This window comes from Sarcophilus harrisii, chromosome 2 (assembly GCF_902635505.1).
Source record: "Sarcophilus harrisii chromosome 2, mSarHar1.11, whole genome shotgun sequence".
Classification (NCBI taxonomy): domain Eukaryota; kingdom Metazoa; phylum Chordata; class Mammalia; order Dasyuromorphia; family Dasyuridae; genus Sarcophilus; species Sarcophilus harrisii.
In genome coordinates this window covers 40,281,667-40,309,482 of record NC_045427.1, presented here as the reverse complement: position 1 = coordinate 40,309,482, position 27,816 = coordinate 40,281,667, and the positions used below count along the sequence as shown (strand labels likewise).

General features: G+C 36.4%; 1 protein-coding gene across 1 annotated transcript in view; it reads left to right on the top strand.

The window, feature by feature from the left end:
* Nucleotides 1–27,816, top strand: part of CFDP1 (craniofacial development protein 1) — a 158,414-nt gene that overhangs the window by 25,521 nt on the left and 105,077 nt on the right. The window contains exon 5 of the mRNA XM_003758558.4: nt 15,109–15,228. Coding sequence (XP_003758606.1) covers nt 15,109–15,228 — 120 coding nt within the window. The remainder of the gene's footprint in view (nt 1–15,108; nt 15,229–27,816) is intronic.

The window sequence follows — 27,816 nt, the reverse complement described above, 5'->3', positions numbered from 1 at the left end:
ATGGCAGGATATAAAAAGAAGGATATTTATTGATCACATACTATGTGCTAGGCATTATGCTAAAGATTAGTGATGGATTTTTTTTTTAATAGGTGACAGATTTTTTTCATTTAATAGTATTTTATTTTTCCAAATACATGTAGAGATAGTTTTCAACATTCATTTTTGTATGATTTTGCATTACAAATTTTTCCCCCTCCTTTCCTTACCTCTCCCCCAAGACAGCAAGCAATCTGATAATACGTTATACATGTACAATCATTTTTAACGAATTTCCATATTAGTCATGTTGGGAAAGAAAAACCAGAACAAAAGAGAAAAATCACAAGACAGAAAAAAAAAAAGAAAATAAAACAAAAAGCCACATATAGGATACTTTGATCTGCATTCTGTCTCCATGGTTCTTTCTCTGGTTGCAGATGGAATTTTCCATCCCAAGTCTATTGGAATTATCTTGGATCACAGTGTTACTACTGGGATTATATCCCAAAGAGATTATAAAGAAGGGAAAGGGACCTGTATGTGCACGAATGTTTGTGGCAGCCCTTTTTGTAGTGGCTAAAAACTGGAAACTGAATGGATGTCCATCAGTTGGAGAATGGCTGAATAAATTGTGGTATATGAATATTATGGAATATTACTGTTCTGTAAGAAATGACCAACAGGATGATTTCAGAAAGGCCTGGAGAGACTTACACGAACTGATGCTGAGTGAAATGAGCAGGACCAGGAGATCATTATATACTTCAACAACAATACTATATGATGACCAGTTCTGATGGACCAGGCCATCCTCAGCAACAAGATCAACCAAATCATTTCTAATGGAGCAGTAATGAACTGAACCAGCTATGCCCAGAGAAAGAACTTTGGGAGATAACTAAAAACCATTACATTGAATTCCCAATCCCTATATTTATGCACACCTGCATTTTTGATTTCCTTCACAAGCTAATTGTACAATATTTCAGAGTCTAATTCTTTTTGTACAGCAAAATAACGTTTTGGTCATGTATACTTATTGTGTATCTAATTTATATTTTAATATATTTAACATCTACTGGTCATCCTGCCATCTAGGGAGGGTGGGGGTAAGAGGTAAAAAATTGGAACAAGAGGTTTGGCAATTGTTAATGCTGTAAAGTTACCCATGCATATATCCTGTAAATGAAAGGCTATTAAATTAAAAAAAAAAAAAAAAAAAAAGAATTATCTTGGATCATTGTATTGCTGAGAAGAACTAAGACTATCATAACTGATCAATTGATGGATTTTAAAGATAGATCCTGTTCTCTAAGAGTTATATTCCAATAAGAGAAGATCACATGCTTAGAGGAGTTTTGATCAGGGAAAAGGTTTTTGTTTTGGGAAGGTGCAGGGTGAGGGAAGGAAGGGAGAAAGGATTCCAACAGTGGGGTTGTCATGGAGAGATGGCCGTTGGTATTGGGAAGTTTATGTGTAGTCTATTGGTTAGGTCCAGCCTTTAGACCTGGCTAAGCTTCCTCCTGGAAGAACTTGTTTATGATATCTAGACCTGAGTCTTCCTATTAACCTAAAGCTGTTGGCCACTATCCTTTCTCAGTTTTCTTCACTGTGCCACCTTTGTCTGGAAGTACCTGAGAAACAAATTTTGCTTTGCAAGATTTTGTTATGTTTTTAGAATTTCTTCATCATCTGTAATTAATGATGGTATGCCATGACCTTCTAATGATCTTATTCTTTTTCTTAATAATAGCTTTTTATTTCCAAAATATATGCATAGTTTTCTTTACCCCCCCTTCTTTAAACAGCAAGTAATCCAATATAGATTAAACATGTGCAATTCTTCTAAACATATTTCCACATTTATCATGTTGAACAAGAAAAATCAGATCAGAAGGGAAAAAAGCACCAATAAAGGTGAAAATACTGTTCTGTGATCTATATTTAGTCCCCTTGGTCCTTTTCTCTGAATACAGATGGCTCTCTCCATCACAAGTCTATTGGAACTGCTCTGAATTGCCTCATGGTTGACAAAAGCCAAGTCCATTAGAGTTGATCATCACCTAATCTTGTTGCCGTATATGCTCTCTTGATTCTACTCACTTCACTTTTTATCAGTTCATGAAGGTCTTTCCAGACTTTTCTGAAATCATCCTGCTGATTTATAGAACAATAATATTCCATAATATTTGTATACCATAACATTCAGCCATTCCCCTTCTAGTTCCTTGCCACTATAAAAAGGGCTGCTACAAATATTTTTGCACATGTGGATCCTTTTCCCTTTTTTATGATCTCTTTGGGATATAGGCCCAGTAGTAACACTGCTGGATCAAAAGGTATTTGATAGCCCTTTGGGTATGCTTCCAAGTTGTTCTGCAGAACGATTGGATCAGTTCACAACTCCACCAGCAATGTATTAGTGTCCCAGTTTTCCCACATCCTCTCCAAAATTCATTATTATCTTTTCCTCTCATCTTAACCAATCTGACAGGCGTGTAGTGATAACTTAGAGTTGTCTTAATTTGCATTTCTCTGATCAATAGTGATTGAGTATTTTTTCATATAACTAGAAATAACTTTAGCTTCTTTGTCTGAAAATTGTTCATATCCTTTGACCATTTATCAATTGGAGAATGGCTTGTATTCTTATAAATTTGAATAAATTCTCTATATATTTTAGAAATGATAAGGCCTAATTTCTCAAGCATAAAAGGAAGTGAGCCAAAAATGTAAATGAGTAAATAAATAATATGAATAATAAATAAATATAAATAAGAGCCATGCCCCAGTTGATAAATGATCAAAAGTTATAAACTTTGCTCAAAGGCTTTAAATCATGCATATTCTTTGAACTATCAAAAGAGAATTAAAAAAAAAAAAAGGAAAAGGACTTGTATGGACAAAAATATTTTATAATAGCTCTTTTCTCAGGGCAAAAAAATTGGAAACCAAAGAGGAAAGGCCTATCAATTGGAGAATGGCTAAATAAATTGTGGCATGTGATTATGATGGAATATTGTTGTTTTATGGTAAATGATTAGGCCCCTTTCTCAGTCCTCCATGAACTCAAGCAAGGAAAAATGTACTGGGTACAAAATAATAGCAATTTTGTGGAATGATCAATTATGAATGACTTTGTTGTTCTCAGCAATATAGTGATCCATGACTACTCTGAAAGACTATGATGAAAAATCCTATCCATATCCAGAGAAAAAAACCTATTGTATTTGAATATTATTTAAATTAAAGCATTCTCTCTCTCCCTCCCCTGCCTCTGTTTCTCTCTCCATCTCTCTCTTTTTTACTTTATTCTTCTTGAGCATTTTTTTGGGGGGTGGAGTGGAGATCTATGTTTTCTTTTACAACATGACTTTTATGGAAAGGTTTTGCATAACTTCACATGTGCTTTCTTAATGGTGGCTGGAATTGGGGATTAAGGAGTGAATCTAGAACTCAAAGTTTTAAAAACAAATATAAAAATTGTTTGCAGTGTAACTGGGGAAAATAAAAATATTAAATTCTTTAAAAGAAAGAATTGCTTATTTAAATAAACTAAGGTATTAATTGGTGGGCTAAAAAAATAGTAAAAAACATTTTCTTCTTGACTTATTTTATGATCTCATAATCCAGAAATGTACCTTTTATTTTCTTTTTTACCCATGGAGGCTCATATGGTTTTGGATACCAGTTGATGGTTAATAAGTAAATATTGACTGCATTCATACATGCATGAACTAATCAATCAGCTAATCTGCTCATACCAGATCTTGGTTTCTTTACTCTTGGGGGTGTAAAAGCCCCTTTCCCCCCTATATCTACTGGCAAAGTTGGAAACTAGCTCTGCAGGGCACAGAGAGAGGAATCTAATGCTGGCAAATTGCTCATTTCTTTCATTTCAGAGATATTCTACAGGAAGAGCAATATCTGCTTTTTAGCAAGATGGTATCTTGTAGCAGGGGCATTCTGGAATTAAAAAGTATATTGATTCCAGATTTATTTGATTTGGGGATGACAGATTGGTTAATGACCCCTTATATTCCAGTGAAAAAAGACAGCAGAGATACAAAGCACTAATTTGTGTATATATAGATATAGATATAGATTATAAGTTGCTGCTTTTGTGCTGCTTTTTTTGTTTTATTTTTTTCCCCTACTAGTCAAGGTCAAAAGTTCATTTTTTGTGTGCCTGTTTGTGGAAGCTTTTTCCCATCTGAAAAGTAGCTATTGATTTTTTTTACCTGAGTAAGTGAAAACATAATATATTTGATAAAAGATATACTGCTTAGGCTGACACAGCTAATATTTCTTGGAATATCAGGAAATGGAAATCTGAAAGAATTCACCGGGGAATCCAATAGTGATTAATAAATGACAGGTAGAACCACTGAGCAAAACTGAGGTTATTCAGTGCCAGCTCCTCTGTCCCTATCAGTTTTGCAGTAGGATCTCCATTAGCATTATCCAGATGGGTAAAAGCATCTAGGAAACAGATTCTTCTACTATTGATATAAATTGGTTATTGATATAAATAGGTGGTTGTTCTGATGACCCTAATATTCTTTGCCCTGTTGAAACAATTATGGCTCCCACAGCTCTTATCCAAGAGAACATGAAGGTTAAATAAAGGATGACGTTTCTCAGGATGTTGTGACCTTCTAATTGACCATCAGAGAACTACTTTCCATTCAGAGTGATGTCCATGCCAGAAAAGATGCTTTATTTCCATTTCCCAATGAGGCCAACTTTCAGCGCAGATGAATTGCTGCATCTTAATTGTTAAATCTGTGTTGCCAAAGGCTACCAGAAAAAGAATTTTCTTGTTTTGGAGAAAGAGGTAAAAAATAAGGAGGAAGGTGAGAGAGAAGCTTTTTGAGATTAGAGGCCTGCGAAGATTTCAAAGATGCTTTTAATATTGTTCTGTATTTGGTAGGATGTGATAATAGATTTCTTCGACTGGCTTCGAACTTCTCTTAGTGTTTAACCTGAATTGTCAAATTTTAATTTTTAAATAATAGAAGATGGAGAATTATACAAATATGTGAGTCCAGAAGTTATTAATCTGTAGAGTCTAATGCTAGTCAGCATTAGAAGTCTCTTGTAGCCCTCCCCTAGGGGAGCAACCCCAGTGGTAAAGAAAGCAGGTGGTCACTATATCACTATTCAACTTTTTTTGATTGGTTGGTGTACAAGCATACTTGTGTGCATTCATTCAGTATATTTTTATTAATCTTCTACTGGTTATGGTGAAAGAGTTTATCCTCTGTCTTTTTTTTTTTTTTTTTGCCCAGATTTAATCACTTATTGGGCATTGCCTCAAATAACCTGAGACTTAGGGAAAGTCTTGAGCTTAAAACCGCCATGATCTTCCATTGCATCCAGGCCCTTCTGCAGACGTTTGGATCTCTCTGTGGCCACTGGACCCAGATGGCTCTGGAGGAGAGAGTGGGGCAAGTGATTTTGCACAGCCCTCTCTCACTTAAACCCGTCACTTGCATGTCATGGCATCATGTCTCTGAGGTCATGATGCTCTTCAGAAATGAAGGTCACATAACAATGACAGAGCTACATTAGGCTCATAATAGGGATTAAAAAAAACATCAAAGGTACATCTCTGAGCTATAAGTCTATAATTTAGTGAAGAAGAAAGCTATATATTTTTGAGATTTTAATTTTATTAATATTTTTATGATAGTTTTTATTTTTCAAAATATATGCAAAGATAATCCTCAACATTTATCCTTGTGAAACCTTGTGTTCCATATTTTTCTCCTGCTTCCCCCACGTCCCCTTTCCCCTAGACAACAAGCAACCCAATATAGGTTAAACATGTATAATTCTGCTAAACATATTTCTACATTTATCATGCTGCACAAAAAAAAAATCAGATTAAAAGAAGGAAAAAAAAAAACAAGCAAACAACAACAGCAAAAAAGGTGAAAATACTATGTTGTGATCCATATTCAGTCCCCATAGTCCTTTCCTCTGGATACAGATGATTCTCTCCATCACAAGTCTATTGGAATTGGTCTGAATCACCTCATTCTAAGTTCACAGTTGATCATTGCATAATTTTCTTGTGGCTGTGCACAATGTTCTCTTGTTTCTACTCACTTCACTCAGCCTCAGTTCATGTGAGCCCATCCAGGTCTTTCTGAAATCATCCTGCTGATTGTTTCTTCTAGAATAATAATATTCTATTAACATTCATATACATAACTTATTCAGCCATTTTCCAACTAATGAGCATCCACTCAATTTCCAGTTCCTTGCCACTACAAAAAGGGCGGCTATAGACGTTTTTGCACATGTGGGTCCTTTTCCATTTTTATGATCTCTTTGGGATACAGACCCAGGAATGGCACTGCTGGATCAAAGGGTATGCATAGTTTGATATCCATTGGACATAGTTCCAAATTGTTCTGCAGAATGCTTGGATCAGTTCACAACTCCACTAACAATGTATTAGTGTCCCAGTTTTCCCACATTCCCTCCAACATTTATCATTATCTTTTCCTGTCATCTTAGCCAGTCTGAGAGGTATATAGTGGTTCCTCAGAGTTGTCTTAATTTGCATTTCTTTGATTAATGATATAGAACATTTTTTCATATGACTAGAAACAGCTTTATTTTCTTTGTCTGAAAATTGTCTGTTTATATCTTTTGACCATTTATCCATTGGAGAATGACTTGTATTCTTATAAATTTGTGTCAATTCTATATGTATTTTTAAAATGTGGCTTTTATCAAAAACACTGGATGTAAAAAATTTTTCCCCAGATTTCTGCTTCTCTTCTAATTTTGACTGCATTGGTTTTATTTGTAGAAAAACTTTAATTTAACATAATCAAAATTATCCATTTTGCATTTCATAACATTCTCTAGTTCCTCTTTGGCTATAAATTCCTTCCTTCTCTACAGATCTGAAAGATAGACTATCTCTTGTTCTCCCAATTTTTTTTATAGTATCACTTTTTAGTCTATATCATGAACCTATTTCATCCCTAATGTTGATATGCAATATTAGGTGTTGGTCAGTGGCTAGTTTCTGCCATAGCAATTTTTTGTCAAGGAGTGACTTCTTATCCCAGAATTAGAGTCTTTGGGTTTATCAAGCACTCAATTACTGTAGACATTGACTATTGTGTTTTGTGAACCTAATCTATTCCACTGATCCCCTAGTCTCTTTCTTAGCCAGCACCAGATGGTTTTACTGATCACTTTTATAATATGGTTTTAGGTCTGGTATAGCTTGGGTACCTTCCTTTGCATTTTTTTTTTTTTCATTAATTCCTTTGAAATTCCTGGCCTTTTGTACTTTCAGATTAATTCTTTTTTTTTTCTAGCTCTATAAAGAAATTTCTTGACAGTTTGGTATGGAACTGAATAAGTAGATTAACTTAGGTAGAATTTTCATTTTTATTATGTTAACTCAGCCTACCCATCAGCACTTGATGCTCTTCCAATTTTTAAAATCTAACTTTATTTATGTGAAAAGTGTTTTGTAGCTGTGTTCACATAATTCCTGGCTTTGTCTTGGCAGATAGACTCATAAATATTTTATATTATCTACATTATTTTAAATGGAATTTATTTTCCTCTCTTGCTGCTATACTTTGTTGGTAAATGTAAAAATGCTGATAATTTATGTGGATTTATTTTATTATCTTGCAACTTTGCTAAAGTTGTTAATTGTTTCTAGTAATTTTTCAGTTAATTCTCTAGGATTTTCTTAAGTATATCATCATATCATTTGCAAAGAGTGATAATTTTATTTCTTTATTACCTACTCTAATTCTTTCAAATTTTTTTCAAGAAGAAAAATTTTAAAAATAATCAGTATTTTTTATTAATCAGTAGATAAATTTAAAGGTGTTCATAAAAGTTGGCATTTTAATAAGTTTTTTGAGTTTTGTAGTGTTTTCCATATATTATCTTCTTTGAGCCTCACAACAATTCTTTGAGGTTATCCTAATTTTACAGGGGAGGAAACTAAGGCTAAGTGAGGTTAAATGATTTGTTCAAGGTCACACAGCTAGTAAGTCCCTGAGGCAAGATTCACATCTTTCTTCAAATCTAGCATTTCATTCACTATACAATCTATACTGTTTTTTAATAGAATTAAAGGCTGTAATTAACCATATGAAAATATACTTCAAAGCACTAAAAGGAGTGCTAATTAAAAAACAACTGAGGTTTCACCTCATGTTTTGCAAATTGGCAAAGTGGACCAAAAAATGAGAACAGTCTGTTATACATTGAGAAGACCGACACAGTCATATGCTGTGTTCTATTGGTGAAGAATTGGTCCAACTATGCTCAATATCGCTTTGTAACTATGTAAGCCAAGTGACAACAGGGTCCACAACTTGACACATAATCCCACAGAGACCAAAGAGAGAAACAATTCCAAATCATAGCAGAATATTTTATCGTTTTTTGGAATAGGAAAGAGTGGAAGCAAAATGAATGCCCACCATTTGGAAAGTAACGGAGCTGCCATATACTAGGATGTTGTTCAGCAAAAAATATTATTATAAAGACGACATATTCAATATGAGAAACATGAGAACTGATTTTGAATAAAATAAGCAGAACCAAAAAAATATAAACAGTGACTACAAAAATGTTAAAGGAAAGAGTCATTTAAAAATAACCTGAACAACTCGAAAATTAAAACATTGATTGTCACAGGGAATACTAGAGCAAAATTTTGTCTAGGGAAGCAGTGTGAGGAAATTCTGATAAAAGACAGTGCTTTGGCTGGGTGCCACAGGGGGTGTTTTTTACTTTGTGTTTTTTCTTTATTACAAGAGAGGTTTCATTTTGGATAAGTTCAGTTGTTTCAATCTTGCCTGACTCTTTGTGACCCCATTTGGATTTTCTTGGCAAAGATGCTGGAGTAGACTGCTGTAACCTCTCCCTCCAAGGCTACTAACTGCCAGGGCCACACATACCAGTCTTCCCCGATAGACATGGAGACGAGCTGATATTAAGATGCCAAACAGCCTTTCTTTATTTGTACTCTCAGCAGGGCTCAGCAGGAAGCAAGAGCAGGGGTATGTACCTCTCTGCTTCTCTCTACATCTCTGCCTCTCTATTTCTCTTTGCATCCTTCTTTGCTTATGGACTCACACCTAGCCATTTATATTTTATTCTCCTCTGAGATTACCCTGTACCTGACCCACTCAGCACTGTAGGTGGATCCACAGAAGGGAGACACCCGGAGTTAGTGCTGCGTCCTAAGGAAAGCTCTGATATCTGTAAGACACAGCCTCCTGCCTCAGAGGCCACAACCCCTTCTACTTCCTGGGTCCACCCCGCCAGCTGACATGGCATACATGGCATTTCTCAGAAGGACAGTTCTGACATATCCTCTGCCATTTCCCTCTGCAGCTCATTTGACAAAAGAGGACACAGAGGCAAACAGGCTTAAAGGACTTGCCCAGGATCACACAGCCAGTCGAAGACTGAATTTGAACTTGATAAGTTTTCATGACTCCAGATTCAGCATTCTCTCCACTGTACCACCTAGCTGCCTAGCTTATAGAAGTGAGGAGGTAGTATTTCCAGAAATGACTAGGATATAAAAATAAACACATCAGTAAAACTATTTTTTTTAAATGGAGATTGCTTTTGGTTCTTTATGTTGACTCTTTCCTTTTATTCTTTTTGCCTTCATTTATTTTTGCCTTTTTTTTTTTTTTGGGGGGGGGGGGTGAGGCAGTTGGGGTTAAGTGATTTGCCTGGAGTCACTTAAGTGTCTGAAACTAGAGTTGAACTCAGGGCCTGTGCTGTATCCACTGTGCCATCCAGCTAACCTTAATTTATTCTTTAAAAAGTTATATCAGTCCTTTTGCTGTTCTTAAGTCTATCCAAATACTATGCTCCAAAAATTAATATAAATTAAATCTTTAATCTAATTTTTGAAAATTTGATGAAAAATTGAATTTCAGGCTTATTATATTCATATTAGAACTAGTCATTTAAGTCCCTTAAACATGGGGTCTGTATTCTGACTTTAGAAATTCTACTCATTTCTACTCATTGATGTCATTCATTTAATAGAAGAATAATTTGTGCACTTTCACCACATGGTCTTAATATAATACAGCATAGTAAAATTCTTTGAAAATTGAGAGTACAGACACCACATATGCTATTGGATTTGGTTAATGTGTTGTTGGCCAGGTTTGCTGAATTAAATATTTTTCTCCTTTTTGTTGTTGATTTAAGGCTGGCTCTCTGAATGGAAAAGTGATATATTGGGGAATTAAGATACATAAAAACAACAACAAAAAATCAACACAAATTTTTAAAAAGAAATTCAAAGTCCAGGAACAAACTTAAGTAATAGCCTGTCTGCTATATATAAAAACCTCTGAAGTGCTAAACATTTGGATAGTTAGTTATTTATCATTAGTTTAAATAAAGAGGTTTTCTTAAAATAAAAGAGGTTGGCTATTTCCCGAATTTCCGTGGTCAAAGAACATATTCAGGAAATGCGTGATCAGAAAAGATGATCTACTGCTTAAGAGCACTACAGCCCGATAGAAGGGAGGAGAGGAGCCCTGAAATATACTTGTTACAGAGTTTCTTGGATGGATCCAGATTGGTAGTCAGTCCTCGGGAAGCGAGGCTCTTCACCAGAGGCCGAAGTTAATTAGTGGCTCCTTACACAGATAGTTGTCACCAGCTGTGCGACTCCGGTAGAACAGGTTGCAGACAGCATGGACAGTTCATGGGGTGATGGGTAATGGTTTTTCAATTGGATTGTAACAACTGTCATCAAGCTGAGAGTGGGAAAAATGATTATGTACAAAACACAGCACCCAGAGTGGCCAGAGCTTGTGGCAATAGGAAGATTTTTGTCCTTTTCCTCTGAGACATTCAGTCTAATTCAGCAGATATTTATTATGCTTCTGCTGTGCCCAAGGTGAGAGGCTTGAATCAGGAAGACCCGTCTAGCCATGAGTATAGAGTCTGTGTTCCGCCTCTGTCACTATGTGCTCCCCCACCTTTGAGGGTGCCCAGGTATTTGGTCTGATTGGGTTATTCCCACTATTTCCTAGCTATCTCCAGGCTCACTTAGAACCCCGCTGCCGGGCACCTCAGTCTCTTACAGCCCAGACATTTGCCTTTTTCACCTATACTGTATTCTTTCCTTCAGTCTGCAGTCTGCAGTCCAACCAAACTGACCTCCTTATTGCTCCTCCTACCTGTCCGTCTCTCCTGGTTGCACACCTCTACCCTCGTTGCTCATCGTGCTTGGAATCTCCATCTCAATCCTTGAGAATCCCTCATTTCCTTCAAAACTCTGCCAGTGTACACAAGGATCTCACATCTTGACTTAGCTTTTTGATGCAATATTTTAATGTTTTATTTTATTTTAATTTATTTTGTTAATAGTTCTCAATTACATTTTAATCAAGTGTTAGGTCAGTCAGCACCTCTGCTCTTGGGGAAACGTTCCCCTGATTTCCCCTTCCCCTTGCTGCTAATGCCCTATCCCCCTCCTGCCTCCACTTACTGTAGATGCTTCCCCAATACAGGCTTACAGAGAAAGCCTCTGAAGACTGAAGCTGTTTGCTTTTGATTTATGTTTTCCGAGCATGGGCCTGGCACATAGGCATTTAACTAATGCTCGCTGCAGACCGATTCAGTAAATTGCAGAATAATGGCATGGTTCATGCAAATTCCTTCACCAGGTATTTTCTGTACCAATGAAATCCCAGGGCTAGATCTTCACCACCCTGTCCCCAAAATGGACTCATCATGTGGGTAAGACAACGGAACCTATCAACTGGTCATATGCAAAGGGAGAGTACCTAAGGATCATGGAAAGCAGGGAAGCCTAACTATCCCTCCCTTTTTCCTTCCCCTTCCTCCCTCTCTCCCTCCCTTCCTCCTTCCCTTCCTCCTTCCCTCTCCCCCCTCCCTCTTTCTCTCCCCTCCCTCTCTCGCTCCCTCCCTCCCTTTTTCCTTCCCTTCCTTTCTTTTTTTTTTTTTCTTCCTTCCTTTCTTCCTATATATTGGGGAATTTTTTAAGATGTGAAAGGGTCTTGAAGCCAAAAAAAATTTGAGAAGTGTCACAAAGTTCCCTTTGCTATGATCCATGGCCATGGGCCCTCAGTCTTCATCTTCAAGGAGCCATCTTGCAAATACATTAGTGACTGGGGGAAACTAGCCAAGAATTTGGCTGCTCAGATGGTTTTGAAAAGCCGGAAGATTTATATGAGCTCTATAAAGTGAAGTGAGCAGAACCAGGAGAACATTGTACACAGTAATGACAATATTGTGCAATGATCACCTATAACAGATATTGCTACTCTGATCAAGACAATTCCAAAGGTACCTTTAGAGAAAGAACTAGGGAACTCTGAATGCAGATTAAAGCATGTTCCTTTTTACTATCTTTATTTTTATTGTTCTATTTTGTTCTTTCTTTTTCAATATGGCTAATATGAAAAAGTTTTGTTTGACTTCACATCTATAATTGCTGTCAAACTGCTGTCCTCAGGGGTGAAGGGTAGGAGTGTGAAGGAGGGATGCAATTTGAAGCTCTAAATTTTTAAAAACGATTGAGAAAGAAAGAAAGCATCTGGCTGCTGCAGTGAAAATCTATCATGGTCATCATTAAAAGAACAAGTCAAAAGTTTCTGAGCATTTATAGTAAGGCCTCCTTTACCTGTCAGACTTTTAACTGAGACGAGTCTTAGTAACCAGAAATATAGAGATCAGTGTAGAAGGAATAAGTGGGAAACAGCCTTTAAGCATAGAAGAAAGTTATCACAGAGACAAAGCATTTTACTTGATAAAGAGGAATGAGCCACACTTTGATGTAGAGAGAGCATCACTAAGCTGATGCCAGGTGGGTAGACAGCAGGTGAACAGCTTTTGGGGAGGTTTGACTTTGGAGTACTCTAGGAATGTAGCTACAGGAAGGAGGAATGAGCTACTTCAATTAACAGATCCACTCCTTAAAATCTGGCTGCGGAGAAGTTTTTTTAGAGTTATCAGCAAAATAAAACTAGATTCAAAAAAGGCGTGAATATTGACTTTTTATCACAGACAGGCTCCTTTAAGGGTTTAACTTGAGCGGCTCTGGTCTGCAAGCTCAGGATGAGTGCTGCAGATCCCACTCCCTTGGAACTTCACTCTCCAGGCTTCTTGTCCCTGGGGAAGAGAGCACTTGTTCCATATCATCAACATCTCACGCCCGGGAACTGGCATGTGAGAGACAGCTTGGAGTTCAAGCCTGATCTTGGACACTTAACTGGCTGTGAGCCAGGACACATCACTTAAATATTGTCTCTCAGTTTGCTCATCTATAAACTGGGGATGACAACCTCCTTGTGTAAGGATCAAAGGAGATAATATACAGAAAACACTTTAAAAACCTTTTCATGATATATATATGCTAAAATTATCAATTAAAAATAATTTGCTATTGTTTACCAGTACTTTCACTGACTTCTCTAGTGGCAGGGTTCACATAGACTTCAGCTGTCTGTTTATGTAGTTTTGATTTCATGAGGGGGAAATGAGAGGATGATGTTTTCTTTAGATTTCTTGATCATTATTCAGTCTGGTGACTTTTTTAGATTTTTGTTGTTGTATGTAGGAAGAACTGGGTGCTCATACAACCTTTCATTCTGTCATATTAAACTGAAATTTCTCCAATTTTGAGAACTTCTTGTGAGCAAAAAGAAATGTTTTGTTTTGTTTTTTCTTTACCTTGCTCTGTGTGTAATCCTGCAATTATATATTAACATTTGGGATATACATAGTACATAGTCTTTGTATTTGATATATAAGGAGTACAGCTTTTCAGACATTTTTGTCATTTGCTTATAGAAACAAAAGATATAGCTATAAAAATGATTAGAGGAAAATACAATGCAATATATATTTAAATGCTAAATTGTGTGAAGGCAGCAAATGCTATAAAGAACCTAGAGAAGAGACAGGTGCTTTTCACTGTGGGGTGAAATAAGCAAGGAAGTTTAATAAAGGAGATAGAATTGGATTAAGCCTTGAAAGGTAAAAAAACTTTTGGGAAAGTAAAGAAGAGTTAAGAGAATGCATTCCATTTGAAGGGAGCCATGTGAAAAAAGGCCTCATTGTAACATGTGTTTCTGAATGTGTAAGACAATTGAAAGAGAAGATTCTTATTGAGAAGATACAAATGAAATTGGTTATTAATTTAATTCAGTAAATACTTATGCCTACTATGTACATGCACTGTGCTAAGCACTGGGAATCTCAATAAAAAAAAGATAATTGCTACCCTTGAGGGGCTTACAGTTTTATAGGACAGACAGGAAAGGAGACAGAAGGGCACAAGATCCTCGTTCCATCTAGTGAAAACCAGGCAAAGCTTCAGGTGTTGGGTGGGGTGAGCTGGCAGTCCAGTTTCTACCATGGTAAAGGAAGACTCTGGGGGGAGATTGGTACTTTACCCTGTAGCCCTTCAATCAAAGGGAGGTGGTGGCAAGGCTTGAGTTAGCATCTTGGTGATGAGAGGAGCATCCTATTCCATGAAGTTAGAACCTGGCAGAGAATAAATAGAAAATGTGTGGCAGGCTGAAGAGTATAGAAAGAATTGGCATTTAAGCAAGATAAATAGTTATTTTTTTTTAACTTGCTAAATGTCTTTTGTGATTTGGCTGCAAATTGGGATGGAGTTTACATTGAATGTCTGGAATATATTTTGTTGGCATGGCAGATTCAGATACTTGTAAGCCATTTTAGTCTCATGAGACCAGAAGTATCTGAGAGTTGAATATGTAAGCCTAAACTTCCTTGAGATCAGGGTGAGAACTTAAAACTGAATTGAACTCTCTTGTCCCCTAAAGATATAATGTTGTATATTAAGAAAACAGAAGATTGAGAATCAGAAAACCTGAGTTTTTGCTCTGGTTCAGCCAAGTCTGACAACTGTATAGACTTGCCCATGGTTTTTAATTATTTGGATATCTCCTTTCTTATCTGTAAAATGAAAAGTTTGAATGAAAAATCATTTTTGAGGCCCCATTTCTAATATGTGACTCTTTTCTACTTCTTTTTTCCCCATTTGAAGGAGCCATTAATTTGACTGATGTTTCTCTTCTTTCTGTGAAATAGGGTGACTAAGGAAGTGGATGCAGCATCGAAAGAAGCCAAATCCTTTTTTAAGCAGAACGAGAAAGAAAAGCCACAGACTGGAGTCCCTTCAGCACCATCGGCACTCCCAACAGGCTCGGGGTGAGTACCTGGGTTTGGATTTCAGGTGATGACCTTGATGTCTTGGAGGATGAAGGAAACAAAGTGGTCTTTGTAGTCGCTACCTACCTCATCTTTAGCTGTCATGATTCTTAGGAGGTTGTTAATGCTGCATAAATTTACCTTCATAATGTCTGGGACCTGAAATATTGGCAAATAGAAATTGGAAAAAAAAGCTGAGATAGATTTTTTCAATCCTTGTTGGCCCAAAGAAGGTACAGGTTTTCATTACCAAGCACAACACTGAACACAAAGTAGATGCTCAATTAGTACTTGTTAATCTAAAATAGATACTCCTTACACTCCCCTTTCTCTTGGCTGTAAAGATTTAAGTGTAGTTGGTCCACCTCATGGGAAGTTAGGGAGAAGAAAAATTCAATGAGAAACAATACCAGATATATTGCTTTCAAGAATCTAATGTTTTTCTTCCCTCTGGTTTTCATGAACACTATTTCTGCCTGTAAAAATGAGTAATATTTCTTTCAAAGAAATGAAAAACCTCTTCTCCTACAGTACAGAGTTCTAATTCCTTTGTAAGAAGGTGATAGCTATAATGCCATTTGAGAAACTTGTGGCCATGTCTTATAAAGAATTAGGCATTAATGATATATTTGATGGTTTCAGGCAAAACATATTCCAGGTGTCTTGACAAATGGCATAAAGAAAGAATGATGTTCTGTATTTTAACATGTATAACATATATTGGATTACTTGCTTTCTGGGGAAGGGGTTGGGGGAAGGAGGGGAAAATCTGGAACACAGGGTTTTGCAAGGGTCAATGTTGAAAAATTATCCATCTGTATATTTTGAAAATAAAAAGCTTTAATTAAAAAAAAAAGAAAAAAAAGCATGATGTTTAGCTATTATGCTGTCCACTTCTTTGAACTGCAAACTTCTAGGTATAATGGATAATAATTCAGATGCTTAAATAATAGTGTCATCTCCTTTCAGGAAAGAATCATCCCAAGTTTATGTGATGTTTTCTTTAATTATGAGCACTTTAACAATTTGTCAGGTTGCAGATAGAACTTAAATAGTATGGCAGTGGCCTCAGTCTGATACAGTAGAAGTCTTTATTCTGTTTTTAGAAAGATTTTTTTTCAGTAGGGCAACCTCATTGCCAGTAGTCCTTGTCCATGGTAAACCTACAGTGTAATGGCTATGTAGAAATTTCAAAGGTAAAAAGGCTTGCCCTTGCTGCTACTGTAGAGATGACGACAATGTGCCTAAAAGGAGAGGTTCTTTCTCTGTATTTCTCTGTTGAGCTGTGTTTGTGTGTGTGTGTGTGTTTATATAGACAAACACTAATAACTCCAGTTTTTTCCTTGAGCATCAGTCAGCCATTACATATTAAGCACCTACTATGTGCCAGACAGTGGGCTAACCTGGGGATACAAAGAAAGGCAGAAGACAGTGCCCATTCTCAAGAAGTATGTCACAGTCTGTTACTGGAGGCATCATGAAAACAGCTGTGTACAAACAGGCTATTTAAAGGATAAAGCCAGAGAGGCAAGGAGATAAAATTAAAAGGGACTGGGAAAGATTTCCTGTTGGTGAGATTTGAGCTGGAACTTAAAAGAAACCAGGAAATCTGGAGGCAGAGATGATAATGGAGAACATTCCAGGCTCAAAAGATGGCCAGAGAAAATGCCCAGAGTTGGAAGATGGGGTCTGGTTAAAGACACAGCAAGGAAACCGGCTAGTGTGCAAGGGGGAGGGTGAGTGGGCACAGCCTCACTTCATCAGTGCCCAGTAAACATTTCAGACTGGCTGCTCAAAGATCTTATGAACACAGGGTGGCCCAAACAGTGCCCACCATCCTCCCAAGAACTCTTTTGCCTTCCTTCCAGACCCCAGCATTCTTCTGATCCTGCAGGGCAGGAGCCTTGGGTTTTTTTCCACTCCTGGCTCCTCCTCACCTTCCCTAGCCAGTCACTTATCTGTCCCGCCCTCCACAACACCTTTTACGTCTGATCCCTTCTCTCTGCTCACATCTCCACATCCCTTGTTCATCGTTGCTGGCCTAGCTATTACAGTGGCTTCCAAATTGGTTGTCTTTGCTTCACATTTTTCCATCCTCTGTTCAGCTGCCAAAGTGACTTTTTGTGTTTTTTTAAATAATAATTTATTTTTTTCTTCAGTTATATGATATTAAAACAATTTTTAACATTTTTTTCCTTTTAAAATTTTGAGTTCCAAATTTTGTTCTTTCCCTAACCCCTTCTTGTGATGGTAAGCAGTCTGATATAGGTTTTACATGTGCAATCATGTAAAACAAAAACACTTATTTCTATATTAGTAATTTTGTATGAGAAAGAGTATGTGAAAAAGGAAGGAAGATAGGAAAGAAAAAAAATATGTTTTGTTCTGTTCAGAGTTATCACTTCTTTCTCTGGAGACAAATAGTATCATGAGTCCTTTGAGATTGTCTTGGATCATTGTATTGCTGAGAATAAGTCATTTACAATTCTTCATTTTACAGTATTATTGTTACTGTGTACAATGTTTTCCTGGTCCTACTTACTTCACTTTGCATCACTTCATTTAAGTCTGTCCAGATTTTTCTGACATCATCTTGCTTATTTCTTATAGCACAATAATATTCCATCATAATCAAATAACACAGCTTGTTCAATCATTCCCCATATGATGGGCATTCCTTTGATTTACAATTCTTAGCTACCTCAAAAAGAGCTGTATAAATATTTTTATATAGATAGATTCCCTTCCCCCCTTTCTCTTTTTCTAAACTTTGCAGATAGCTCTTTGGCCATAGTTCCAAAGTGTTCTCCACAATAGTTGGATCAATTCATAGCTCCACCAACAGTGGTCCTAGTTTTCCTATATCCCCCAACATTGATAATTTTCCTTTTTTTGTCATATTAGTCATTCTGATAGGTGTGAGGTTACGGTACCTCAGAGTTGTTTTAATTTGCATTCGTATCCATTTTAATCTGCAGTTGGTAGTGATTTAGAAACAATAAAATTGCTTTGATTTGTTTTTTAAACCTACAGTGTTTAAAAAACTAGTTTTTTAACTATTTATATAACTGCCTATTTATATAAAGAGATTTTCTTTTTTTTTTTTTTAATTTAATAACTTTTTATTGACAGAACCCATGCCAGGGTAATTTTTTATATTATCCCTTGCACTCACTTCTGTTCCGATTTTTCCCCTCCCTCCTTCCACCCCCTCCCCCAGATGGCAAGCAGTCCTATACATGTTAAAGAGGTTACAGTAGATACAATATATGTGTGCAGAACTGAACAGTTCTCTTGTTGCTCAGGGAGAATTGGATTCAGAAGGTATAAATAACCTGGGAAGAAAAACAAAAATGCAGGCAGTTTATATTCATTTCTTAGTGTTCTTTCTTTGGGTGTAGCTGCTTCTGTCCATCATTGATCAATTGAAACTGAGTTAGATCTTCTTTTTGTCGAAGAAATCAGTTCCATCAGAATACATCCTCATACAGTATTGTTGTTGAGGTATATAATGATCTCCTGGTTCTGCTCATTTCACTCAGCATCAGTTCCTGTAAGTCTCGCCAATCCTCTCTGTATTCATCCTGCTGGTCATTTCTTACAGAACAATAATATTCCATAATATTCATATAGCACAATTTATTCAGCCATTCTCCAATTGATGGGCATCTGTTCAGTTTCCAGTTTCTGGCCACTACAAAGAGGGCTGCCACAAACGTTTTGGCACATACAGGCCCCTTTCCCTTCTTTAAGATCTCTTTGGCGGGGTATAAGCCCAGTAGAAACACTGCTGGATCAAAGGGTATGCACACAGTTGGATAACTTTTTGAGCATAATTCCAAATTGCTCTCCAGAATGGCTGGATTCGGAGAACACTGACTTTTGAAATAAGTCCTGAAGCTGACTCTCTGAGGGGCTGAACAGCATATGTTTGAATTGAACTCAGATCTTGCAGATGTGTCTTTGCTTGAGAAAGGTACAGGGCCCAGAGAAGCTTGACTCCGCTGGGAGTTTGCTGAGTTGTCCAAACTGGCATGCTCTGTCATTGCAAAAAAATAGTGTCTGTCCCTGGCTATGAATGAACAGAGCATGAAAAAGCTTTTCAAAGGGAGAATTTTCATGAATAATACAATTTATTAGGCAGAAATTATTCTAATTCAGTGAAATAAATTCTCTGCCTGCTTTTATCATCTTCACTTTAGGAAACTGTCTTTTTCAGAACTGGCCAGTAAAAGCACTGTATTTGTTTACTTTTTGTCTCTCTAAACAGATTTAAGCAATACAGTAAAAACAGAACAGGGGGATAAAACATCCTGTTCTTCATCTCTTGCTAATGAACAAGGACAGCACTTTGAGAAGAGCAAATGTTTGTAGCTAGAAATGTATTTCCTCTGCCATGTTTAGCATAGAACACTAGTGGGGCTATAAAAAGCCAAGGTTTATGCTTGGGAATGGAGAGAGCCAAACACCCGACTCTAATTAGAGGCAGGAGTCAAAGGCAGTAATGATGTTCTCTCTCTGTTTTGGCAGTAGAAAAAGCAACACTTTGATTTGTCTCTGGGTTCCCATGATCCCGTGGCTCCCAGATGCTCACTTACCGTGGGTTCTGAGTCACTGAGAGTTTGGGATGGGGTAGTGAAGCATGGTCTAGTCTGGGACTAGCTATAAGATGCTGAGTTTTGGATGGAAAAGTGCTGGGAGTAGAGAAAGAAAGAAATCTTTGGATAAACCGGAATATTGGAATGAGTTCAAAAGCCAACTTTCAGGTAGATAAGATATATATATATTCAAACTGATCTATGAAATGTGACTACAGGTATAAGCAAGCTATGCTTTTGAGGATGTGCCCTATAAGTATTATTAGCCTATTGCTAATTTCTAACAATTTCTGAGAGTCTCAAATGGCTAGATGGGCTCAAATAGCCCAGCTTTTCCCTTATTCCACCATTGACCTGCTGGATTGGTATCCCTAGTGAAGGCCTTGACTTGTTTTAATTAAGGCTTTAGTGTTTAGCTGGCTCCATGAGAATTGAAGAGGATAACCTCCCCCCCCCCCCCCTCCTCTCCCCCCCCCCCCCCCCCACACACACACACACACACAAAACAGGGTAAAAAGTCCATCCTTTTCCTCTACCCTTTCCCTTTGACTTGAATGTTTTTTTTTTTTCCCTGAGGCAATTGGGGTAAAGTGACTTGCCCGGGGTCACACAGTTAGGAAGTGTTAAGTGTCTGAGTTCAGATTTGAACTCAGGTTCTCCTGACTGGCTGGTGCTCTATCCACTGCACCACCTAGCTGCACCTTTTGTATAATTTTTTTAAATGTAAGTTATACTCAAGCTATTGGATTATTGAGTTTTCCACTTAAGAAACAAAAATCCGTCCCAGTCCCATTGTTGGGAAAAAGGTTTCACCTTTTGTTCATTTTCATAATTCTAATTTTGCTGTCAGTTGTGATATATGAATTTTTTAGGCCCTCTCAGAGGAGCTTTTGAACTAAGAAATATAAAAAGGTTAAACTTGTTTCAGTTTTCACAAAAAGGGAAGAAACATTTCCTACATTGTTTAAAACAAATATACTTAAATTACCAAAAAGGCTGAGATGTCAAATTTCTTCTTGAAGTAAAGGCCCATCTTTTTAAGACCAAAAATATTTTCTTTGTCATGCTGTATGGTTCCAAGGTATAGATCACAGTTTTGAAATATTTAAAGTTCTAATTCACACATAGGTCATTAGAGAGGCTTATGGTAAATATGAGCAGGCTGCAATGTACTATTTTATAAGTGAAAAGTTTAATGTGAGAAGCAGCATAAAGGATATTATCAGAAAGGTAGATAAAAGATCAGAAAAGAAGTGAGCCAGTAATGTAGGGGAAGTAAGCTAAAAGAAATGGATAGCCCACTTTTTCTTTCTGTATCTATGTAATGTCAAGAGAAACAGAGGAAACTCCCTGACCACCCTCACTCCAGCCTTTTGGGCAGAACCTCTTAATATTTGTTAGGAGAACAAAACATAGAATGGGACATTGTGAATGGATTATATTCTATATTGAGGAGTGTCTAAATTGATGAGATCACTGATCCATTTAAGTGTCCAAAGGAAGGGATATGGTAAACGATGGTCCTTTTCATTGTGTTGCACTCTGTAATGTTGTATTGAGTTCTGGGCACCATAGTTTAGGAAAGATATTGACAAACAGGATTACATCCAGAACATTTGTGAGCTGTATGAAAGAATTGGAGACCATGAATAGAATGCTTAGTCTGGAGAAAAAAAGACCAAAAGGGGACATAATAGTTATCTTCAGATGTGGAAAAGTTTTGCTTTTCTTAGCCCCAGAGGGCAGATATATTAGCAGTGGGTTGAATTTATGGAGGCAGGTCTCAACTGGATTTCAGGACTGACCAAAAGTAGAGTGTGCTACTTTGGGGGTAAAGGGTTCCCTATCACTATAGGTCTCCAGGAGATTGAGAATATAGAGGGAATTTCTGTTCTGATAAAGTTAAGTTCAGAGGTTCTTCCCCACTCTTGAAATTCTATGAGTCTACCTGATTAGAGTATGTAGAAATCTTGTTTATAGAGTACTCAGGTGTTTTAGATACTTATTTGTACAAATTAAATGAAACTCCAATTGTATTAGTATGAACTTAATTATCTATTCTGAAACTGTGAGCTTCCTGATGGGATTATAAGGGCCTGTGCTTTCCCCCCAACTCTAAATTCTATGATATATTAGATACATTCGTCTGCTTGGCTTGTTTCTAACTTTTTTACTCTGCCTTTTGCAGCTGTTGTATCTGAAAATTAAATGAATTAGAAATAGAAGGAAATTTTTATTTATTTATTTTTAAATTTTTAATTGTTTTATTTTTTCTGGTTATACATATGTATTAATTTTTTTCTCTGAGGCAGTTGAGGTTAAGTGACTTGCCCAGGGTTACACAGCTAGGAAGTGACCAGATTTGAACCTCAGGTCTTTCTGACTTCAGGACGGGTACTCTATCCACTGTGCCATCTAGCTGTCCCTGTATTAATTTTTTTTTCAATGCACATTTCATTATGAATCATGTTGAGAAAGAAAAATCAGAACAAAAGTAAAAAAACCATGACAGAAGAAAACAACAAACAAGTGAACATACAATATGTTGATTTATATTCAGTCTCCATAGTTCTCTTTCTATGCAAATGGCATTTTCTATCCAAATTTTATTGGGATTGCCTTAGCTTATTGAACTATTGAGAAGAACCAAGTCTTTTCATAGCGAATTATAGCATAATCTTGTTATTACTGTATGTATTCCTGCTTCTGCTTGTTTCACTCAGCATCAGTTTTTGTAAATCCAAGCCTTTCTAAAAGCACCTTGTCCTCATTTTTTATAGAGCTGGATGAAAGGGTATGAAGTTTGATATCCTTTTGAGCATAGTTCCAAATTGCTCTCCATAATGGTTGGATCATTTTTACAACTTCACCAACAATGCATTAGTGTTCCAGTCTTCCCACATCCCCTCCAACATTTGTCATTATCTTTTGCTATCATCTTTGCCAATCTGAGAGGTGTGAAATGATAACTCAGAGTTGTCTTAATATGCATTTTTCTAATGTGTAGTGATTTGGAACATTTTTTCATATGACTATAGAGGGCTTTAAATTCATCATCTGAGAATTGTCTGTTCCTAAAATTTAAAAAGATTCCCCCTCCTTCCCTAGTAAGGATTTTTCTTAATTTGTTTGAAGAAGGCTGGATCCAATAGAAGTAGAAAGTTCACATTCTGAACCCTGAGTAGTGGCTGAGCCAGTGTACACTGGAGAAATCAGGGGAGGAAATTCTGACTTCATTTTTTTCAGAGAAAGATGTTTATGAAAGACGAAGATTTGGAATAATTCCAAAAAATTGCTGGGTTTTTTTTTTTTTTCTGATGATCTTTCCTCTCCTGACCTAAAGGGGAAAGAGAAATTGTGCCTGAAACTTTACTTGTCACTCAGAACACGGATGAAATCTCATCAGGGCTAATAAATTAGATCAAATGATAAATCTTCAGTGGAAGAAGGCTGTTACCATGGCAGTTAAATGCTTTATATTGCCACCTGGCTTCTGTCCATACAGTCTAAATACTGCCAGTAAGTACTGTGGCCTACTGAAAATTCCTCCTGGAGGTATATAGTGTCATTCAGGGTTAGGATGGAGAAATAAATATTGACTTGTGTGGCTAGATAATTCAAGATTTCAAAGGGAAATTAGTTAATAAAATTGTTTTTATTATCTTAAAATCCTTCATGAGTGGCAAAGATACATACTCAAAAAAGGAAAGAGCAATTTTCCCTACCAGGTTATGTTCTTTAGAATTTTCCAATGAAATTACATACTTTAGACATAAACTAACTTTTCCCTCTTCTTTGGTAGAGAAGTAGATTTCTTCTTAGAAACAGTACAGTATTTTAAAACTATGGATTTAGGACCTAATTCTTAATCTACCTTCTGATATATTATAGACCTTTCTTTAGATCTATTTCTTCTTGAAATAAATGCCCATTTCTTTAACACAATAGTTATGCTGTATGGTTATACTGTTTGGCTCCAAGTTATAGATAACACAGTTTCAAATTCTAATTCACACATTGGTCAATGGCTGTCTCCAGCACAGCAGGTTCCTTTGATGCTCTTTTAAGGCTGAGAAAGGGGTCAGAATCTTCTTGGGTTTGAATACCATGCTAATTAGAAGCAAGGATAGGAAGCACTTATTCTTTACAAGTGATAAATTCAATTCAATAATTATTAAGCATCTACCAAATCTAAGACACTGGTTTTGGGTCTACAAAGATGAAGAAGACTTTGGAAGATAATACAGGATAGATAAGATAAATACAAAGCAAGGTAAAATATAGTATGTAGCTTAAGAGTTACAAAAAGCGGGATCACTTATAGTCAGTGGAATTAGGGAAGGCTTCTTGGAGCAGATGACATTTGAGCTGGATCTGGATCTGAGGATAGGTAAGGTTTTTGACATGTCCAGAGAAGAGATTACAAACAGAGAGGGAATAGCATGAGCAAATCATGAAGACAAGAAGGCAGTCTTGTTCAGAATTGATGAGGAATCAGTGTGGCAGTAATGAGTTTAGAGTTTTGGTTAAGGAAACAGTAAAGTATATAGAAGGATAAATTGGAAGACTCTGATGTTGGAGAAATTGGTTAGTAGTTGACATCATTGTTTCTCAACACTTTGGGCCATAGGACTCCTTCAAACTCTTTGAAGTTATTGAGGGGCAGACATTGTACCACAATCACAGCAGTGTTGTATGATGTTCAACTATGAATGACTTAATTGTTCATGTCAATACAGGGATCCGAGACAATTCCATAGGATTCATAATGAAAAATGCTATCCACTTTCAGAGAACTAATGGAGTCTGAATACAAATCAAAGCATGCTGTTTTTTCACTTTAATGTTTTGTGGGGTGGTTTTTGTTTTTGTTTTTTTTTTTTTCTTGTGACTTCTTTCATAACATGACTAATATGGAAATATGTTTTGCGCGATTACATTTGTATAATCTATCAAATTGCTTACCTTTTTGGGGTAAAGAGAAACTTTGGAAGTCAAAACTTTAAAAAATGAATATTAAAAGTTGTCTTTATATATGATTGGGAAATAAATAAAATATTGCAAAGCCATTGAAGACCCTAAAGATTTTTTGTTTATATGTGTTTTATCTATTGCTATTTACCATATTGGAATTCAAAAATGGATAAATTTTAAAAGTATTTATTAATTCACTTTATATTGTGGATAATTTATATTTATATATTATTTATTGTATTCTCTGTATTGTTTAAAAATAATAATGAATCAATTACATATTGATATAAATATTTTTCATGAAAAATAACTATTTTCTAACAAATTTGTTAAGAAGACTGGCATTGTTTTACATATTTTTTATAAATCTTTTTAATTTTTAATATCGACTTCTGTATTCAACCTGTTGAGTTATGTTGCTTGGTTGAAGTATATAAAGAAAATGTGTCCTTACATAGATTATATAGTTAGAAAAGGTGTATACTTATATTTTAATTAGTATATAATGTCATAGAGTTGTTATAAAAATAATTTTGGGAGAACTACTGGTTTAGATGAAAGGTATAATGAAGGCTTGAACTAGAATGGTGATAAATAATAAAAGTGTGTAGAAGGGAAAGAATGCTAGAAAATTAATAGGACTTGGCAGCTGATTAGATGCTGGAACCAAGAGCAAGGAAATAATCCAAAGTGACCCCAAATCTTTAGTCTTGCATAATAACTAAGAGACTGGAAGTATTTTTAAAAGAAAGGGAAGATTTGGTTATGAGAGAACTCAGAATTTGTTGGAAACATGTTGAATTTAAAATAGACATACAGATAATTTGTCCAAAAATGTAAAGACTTATAAAAAGGAATTAGTGTATTAAAATAGTGATTTTTTTCCATGGGCGTGAAGTAGAAGTAGTTTAATTTTTAGATTGCACAAATGATTTGAATTGGATTGTTTCCTAAGTTCCTTGATAGGGCTCTAGAGGGCAGAGTACCCCTTATGAGAATCTTTCTATGGAGAGCTATAATCAAGAAGCATTTTCAAAACTGCTTGAGTGATAGATTGTTTATATTTTTCTTTGCATAATTAGATTAGTATCTTGATATGAGACTTGTGTATATGGCACAATTTTTACATATTTCCTATTGCTTTGCTTAAGTTACATGTTAAGCACTGCCTTTTTGCAACACAAATAAAAGGGCTGGGTTTTCCATCTGAGTAATTTTAATAATTATCATCTTGTCAATAACTTCTGTTGTAGTTGAGATTTCTGAATTCCTTTCTTCTTTTCCCTCTAAATAGACTTTTAAGGAAAAAAAAAAAAAACTTTATGAAAAATACATTTTTCTCGTAACATTAATTCGATACTACAGTTTTGTCACATAGTTTATGCAAAATCACTATTTCAGACACCTTAATTTTCAAGTGAGTTTAACAGATTATTAAGAGGAGTTGTATATCAGTTTCATTTATTAATACTTTGAAGAAAATATTTTCATTTGGTAAAGTGTTTGTTTTCTATCACATTTCTCTTTATTGGAAATTGTTATTCCATAGTTTGAGCCCCTCAAAGAATGTCAGTTGTTCCTCAATACAGCCACCAAGCTACACTGGTGCACCCCATCGGATGCTACCTATGCTGTCTGATCTGAGGACAAGTGATGAGGAAATGGCACAATAACTGAATGAAGATATTCATACAGATACATGTCTTAATTTGGAGTTGAGATTTTTCTTAGGGGAGAGGTTGGGCAGCTGTGCACTCATTATTTTAGGCAGGGATTGGAAATCAAGCTGGTCCCAAGTCCTCACTCATTACTTTGTGCTTCCTAACCCTGGCCCGTTGCCAGAGCACTTAGCTCCAAAGAGCCCGCGGTGATTTTGAGCTGAAATGTCTCCCAGATTGCAGCAGTCAGAATGCTTCCTTGCCATCGGGAAAATAGAGGAATCTCTGCTTCTTCCAGTAATATCAAGCCTTCTGCTTAGCCAGTTGTTCTGGTGGTTCTGAACCATAAAATAGCACATCTTTCTGAGAAACAAGGCTTTCACTTGAATTAGAATATGAGCATCATTTCAGCAGCTGCTCATTTGAGAGCGAGCAGTAGAAACTAGGCCTTGACATTAGTTTTCTACTTTGAACTATTACTCACATAAGCTTTAATTCATTTGCTTTTGGGAGCATAGTCCAGAAGGTGAAAACACAAGAATGAGAAGGCTTTCCCTTCTCCCCCTTTTCTTCAGAGCTAGATGTTAATGGTGTAATTTGTCTAGACCAGAACTGGAGTTTAAAAAGCACTCTTGGCCTTAGTCTTTGTTGGACATACTCGGGGTTGAAGACAAAGACAGGAGGCAATTTCCTTTCAGAAGAGTAACCACAAGAACGTCTGCTTCCCAGCCATATTTCTGGGTTGTACTGTAGTGAACTTAGTCCTGGTTTCTGGGACTATTTCAGAAAGCCATTCTGATTTAGCCCAGGCTGGACCAGTCTGGACCTCCATTTCTTCGCCTTGATGTGGTAAAGTCAGCTCTCCTGTTGGACTAACTAGGATCAGCTGTTTGTTTTCCAGTGTCGTGCAAGCTGAGCTGGATGGAATCTCAGCTATGTGAAAACTTAGACTCTGTAAAGCATCTGTCTTTATAAAATTGGTATGAGAGTGTTTAAAAGCTGTTTGAAATCAGGCTTTGGTTAGCTCCATGCTAAAAGCTATGGTGCTGTTTCCTGACCCAGCAAGGAGAAGGTCCATGACTCAGGCTTTTGTTTTAATTAAATTTCATCTATTATTTAATTTTCATAATGGTTAAGGAAATTAGCTACTTATGGGCAACAGACAAATCAAGTCCTGTTCTGCTTTTTGACATCTGACTCATCCTTCCAGGTTCATCTTAAATCGTGAAATTTTCTTTGATAACTACAGCTGAAGTATCCTCTTCTGATCGTTTGTACTGTGTTTCACTCCTTTGTTCTACTGTAAATGTTGTGAAGGAGAAGTGTGTTTTGGTTATCATTCAGTCTCCTCCAGCTTC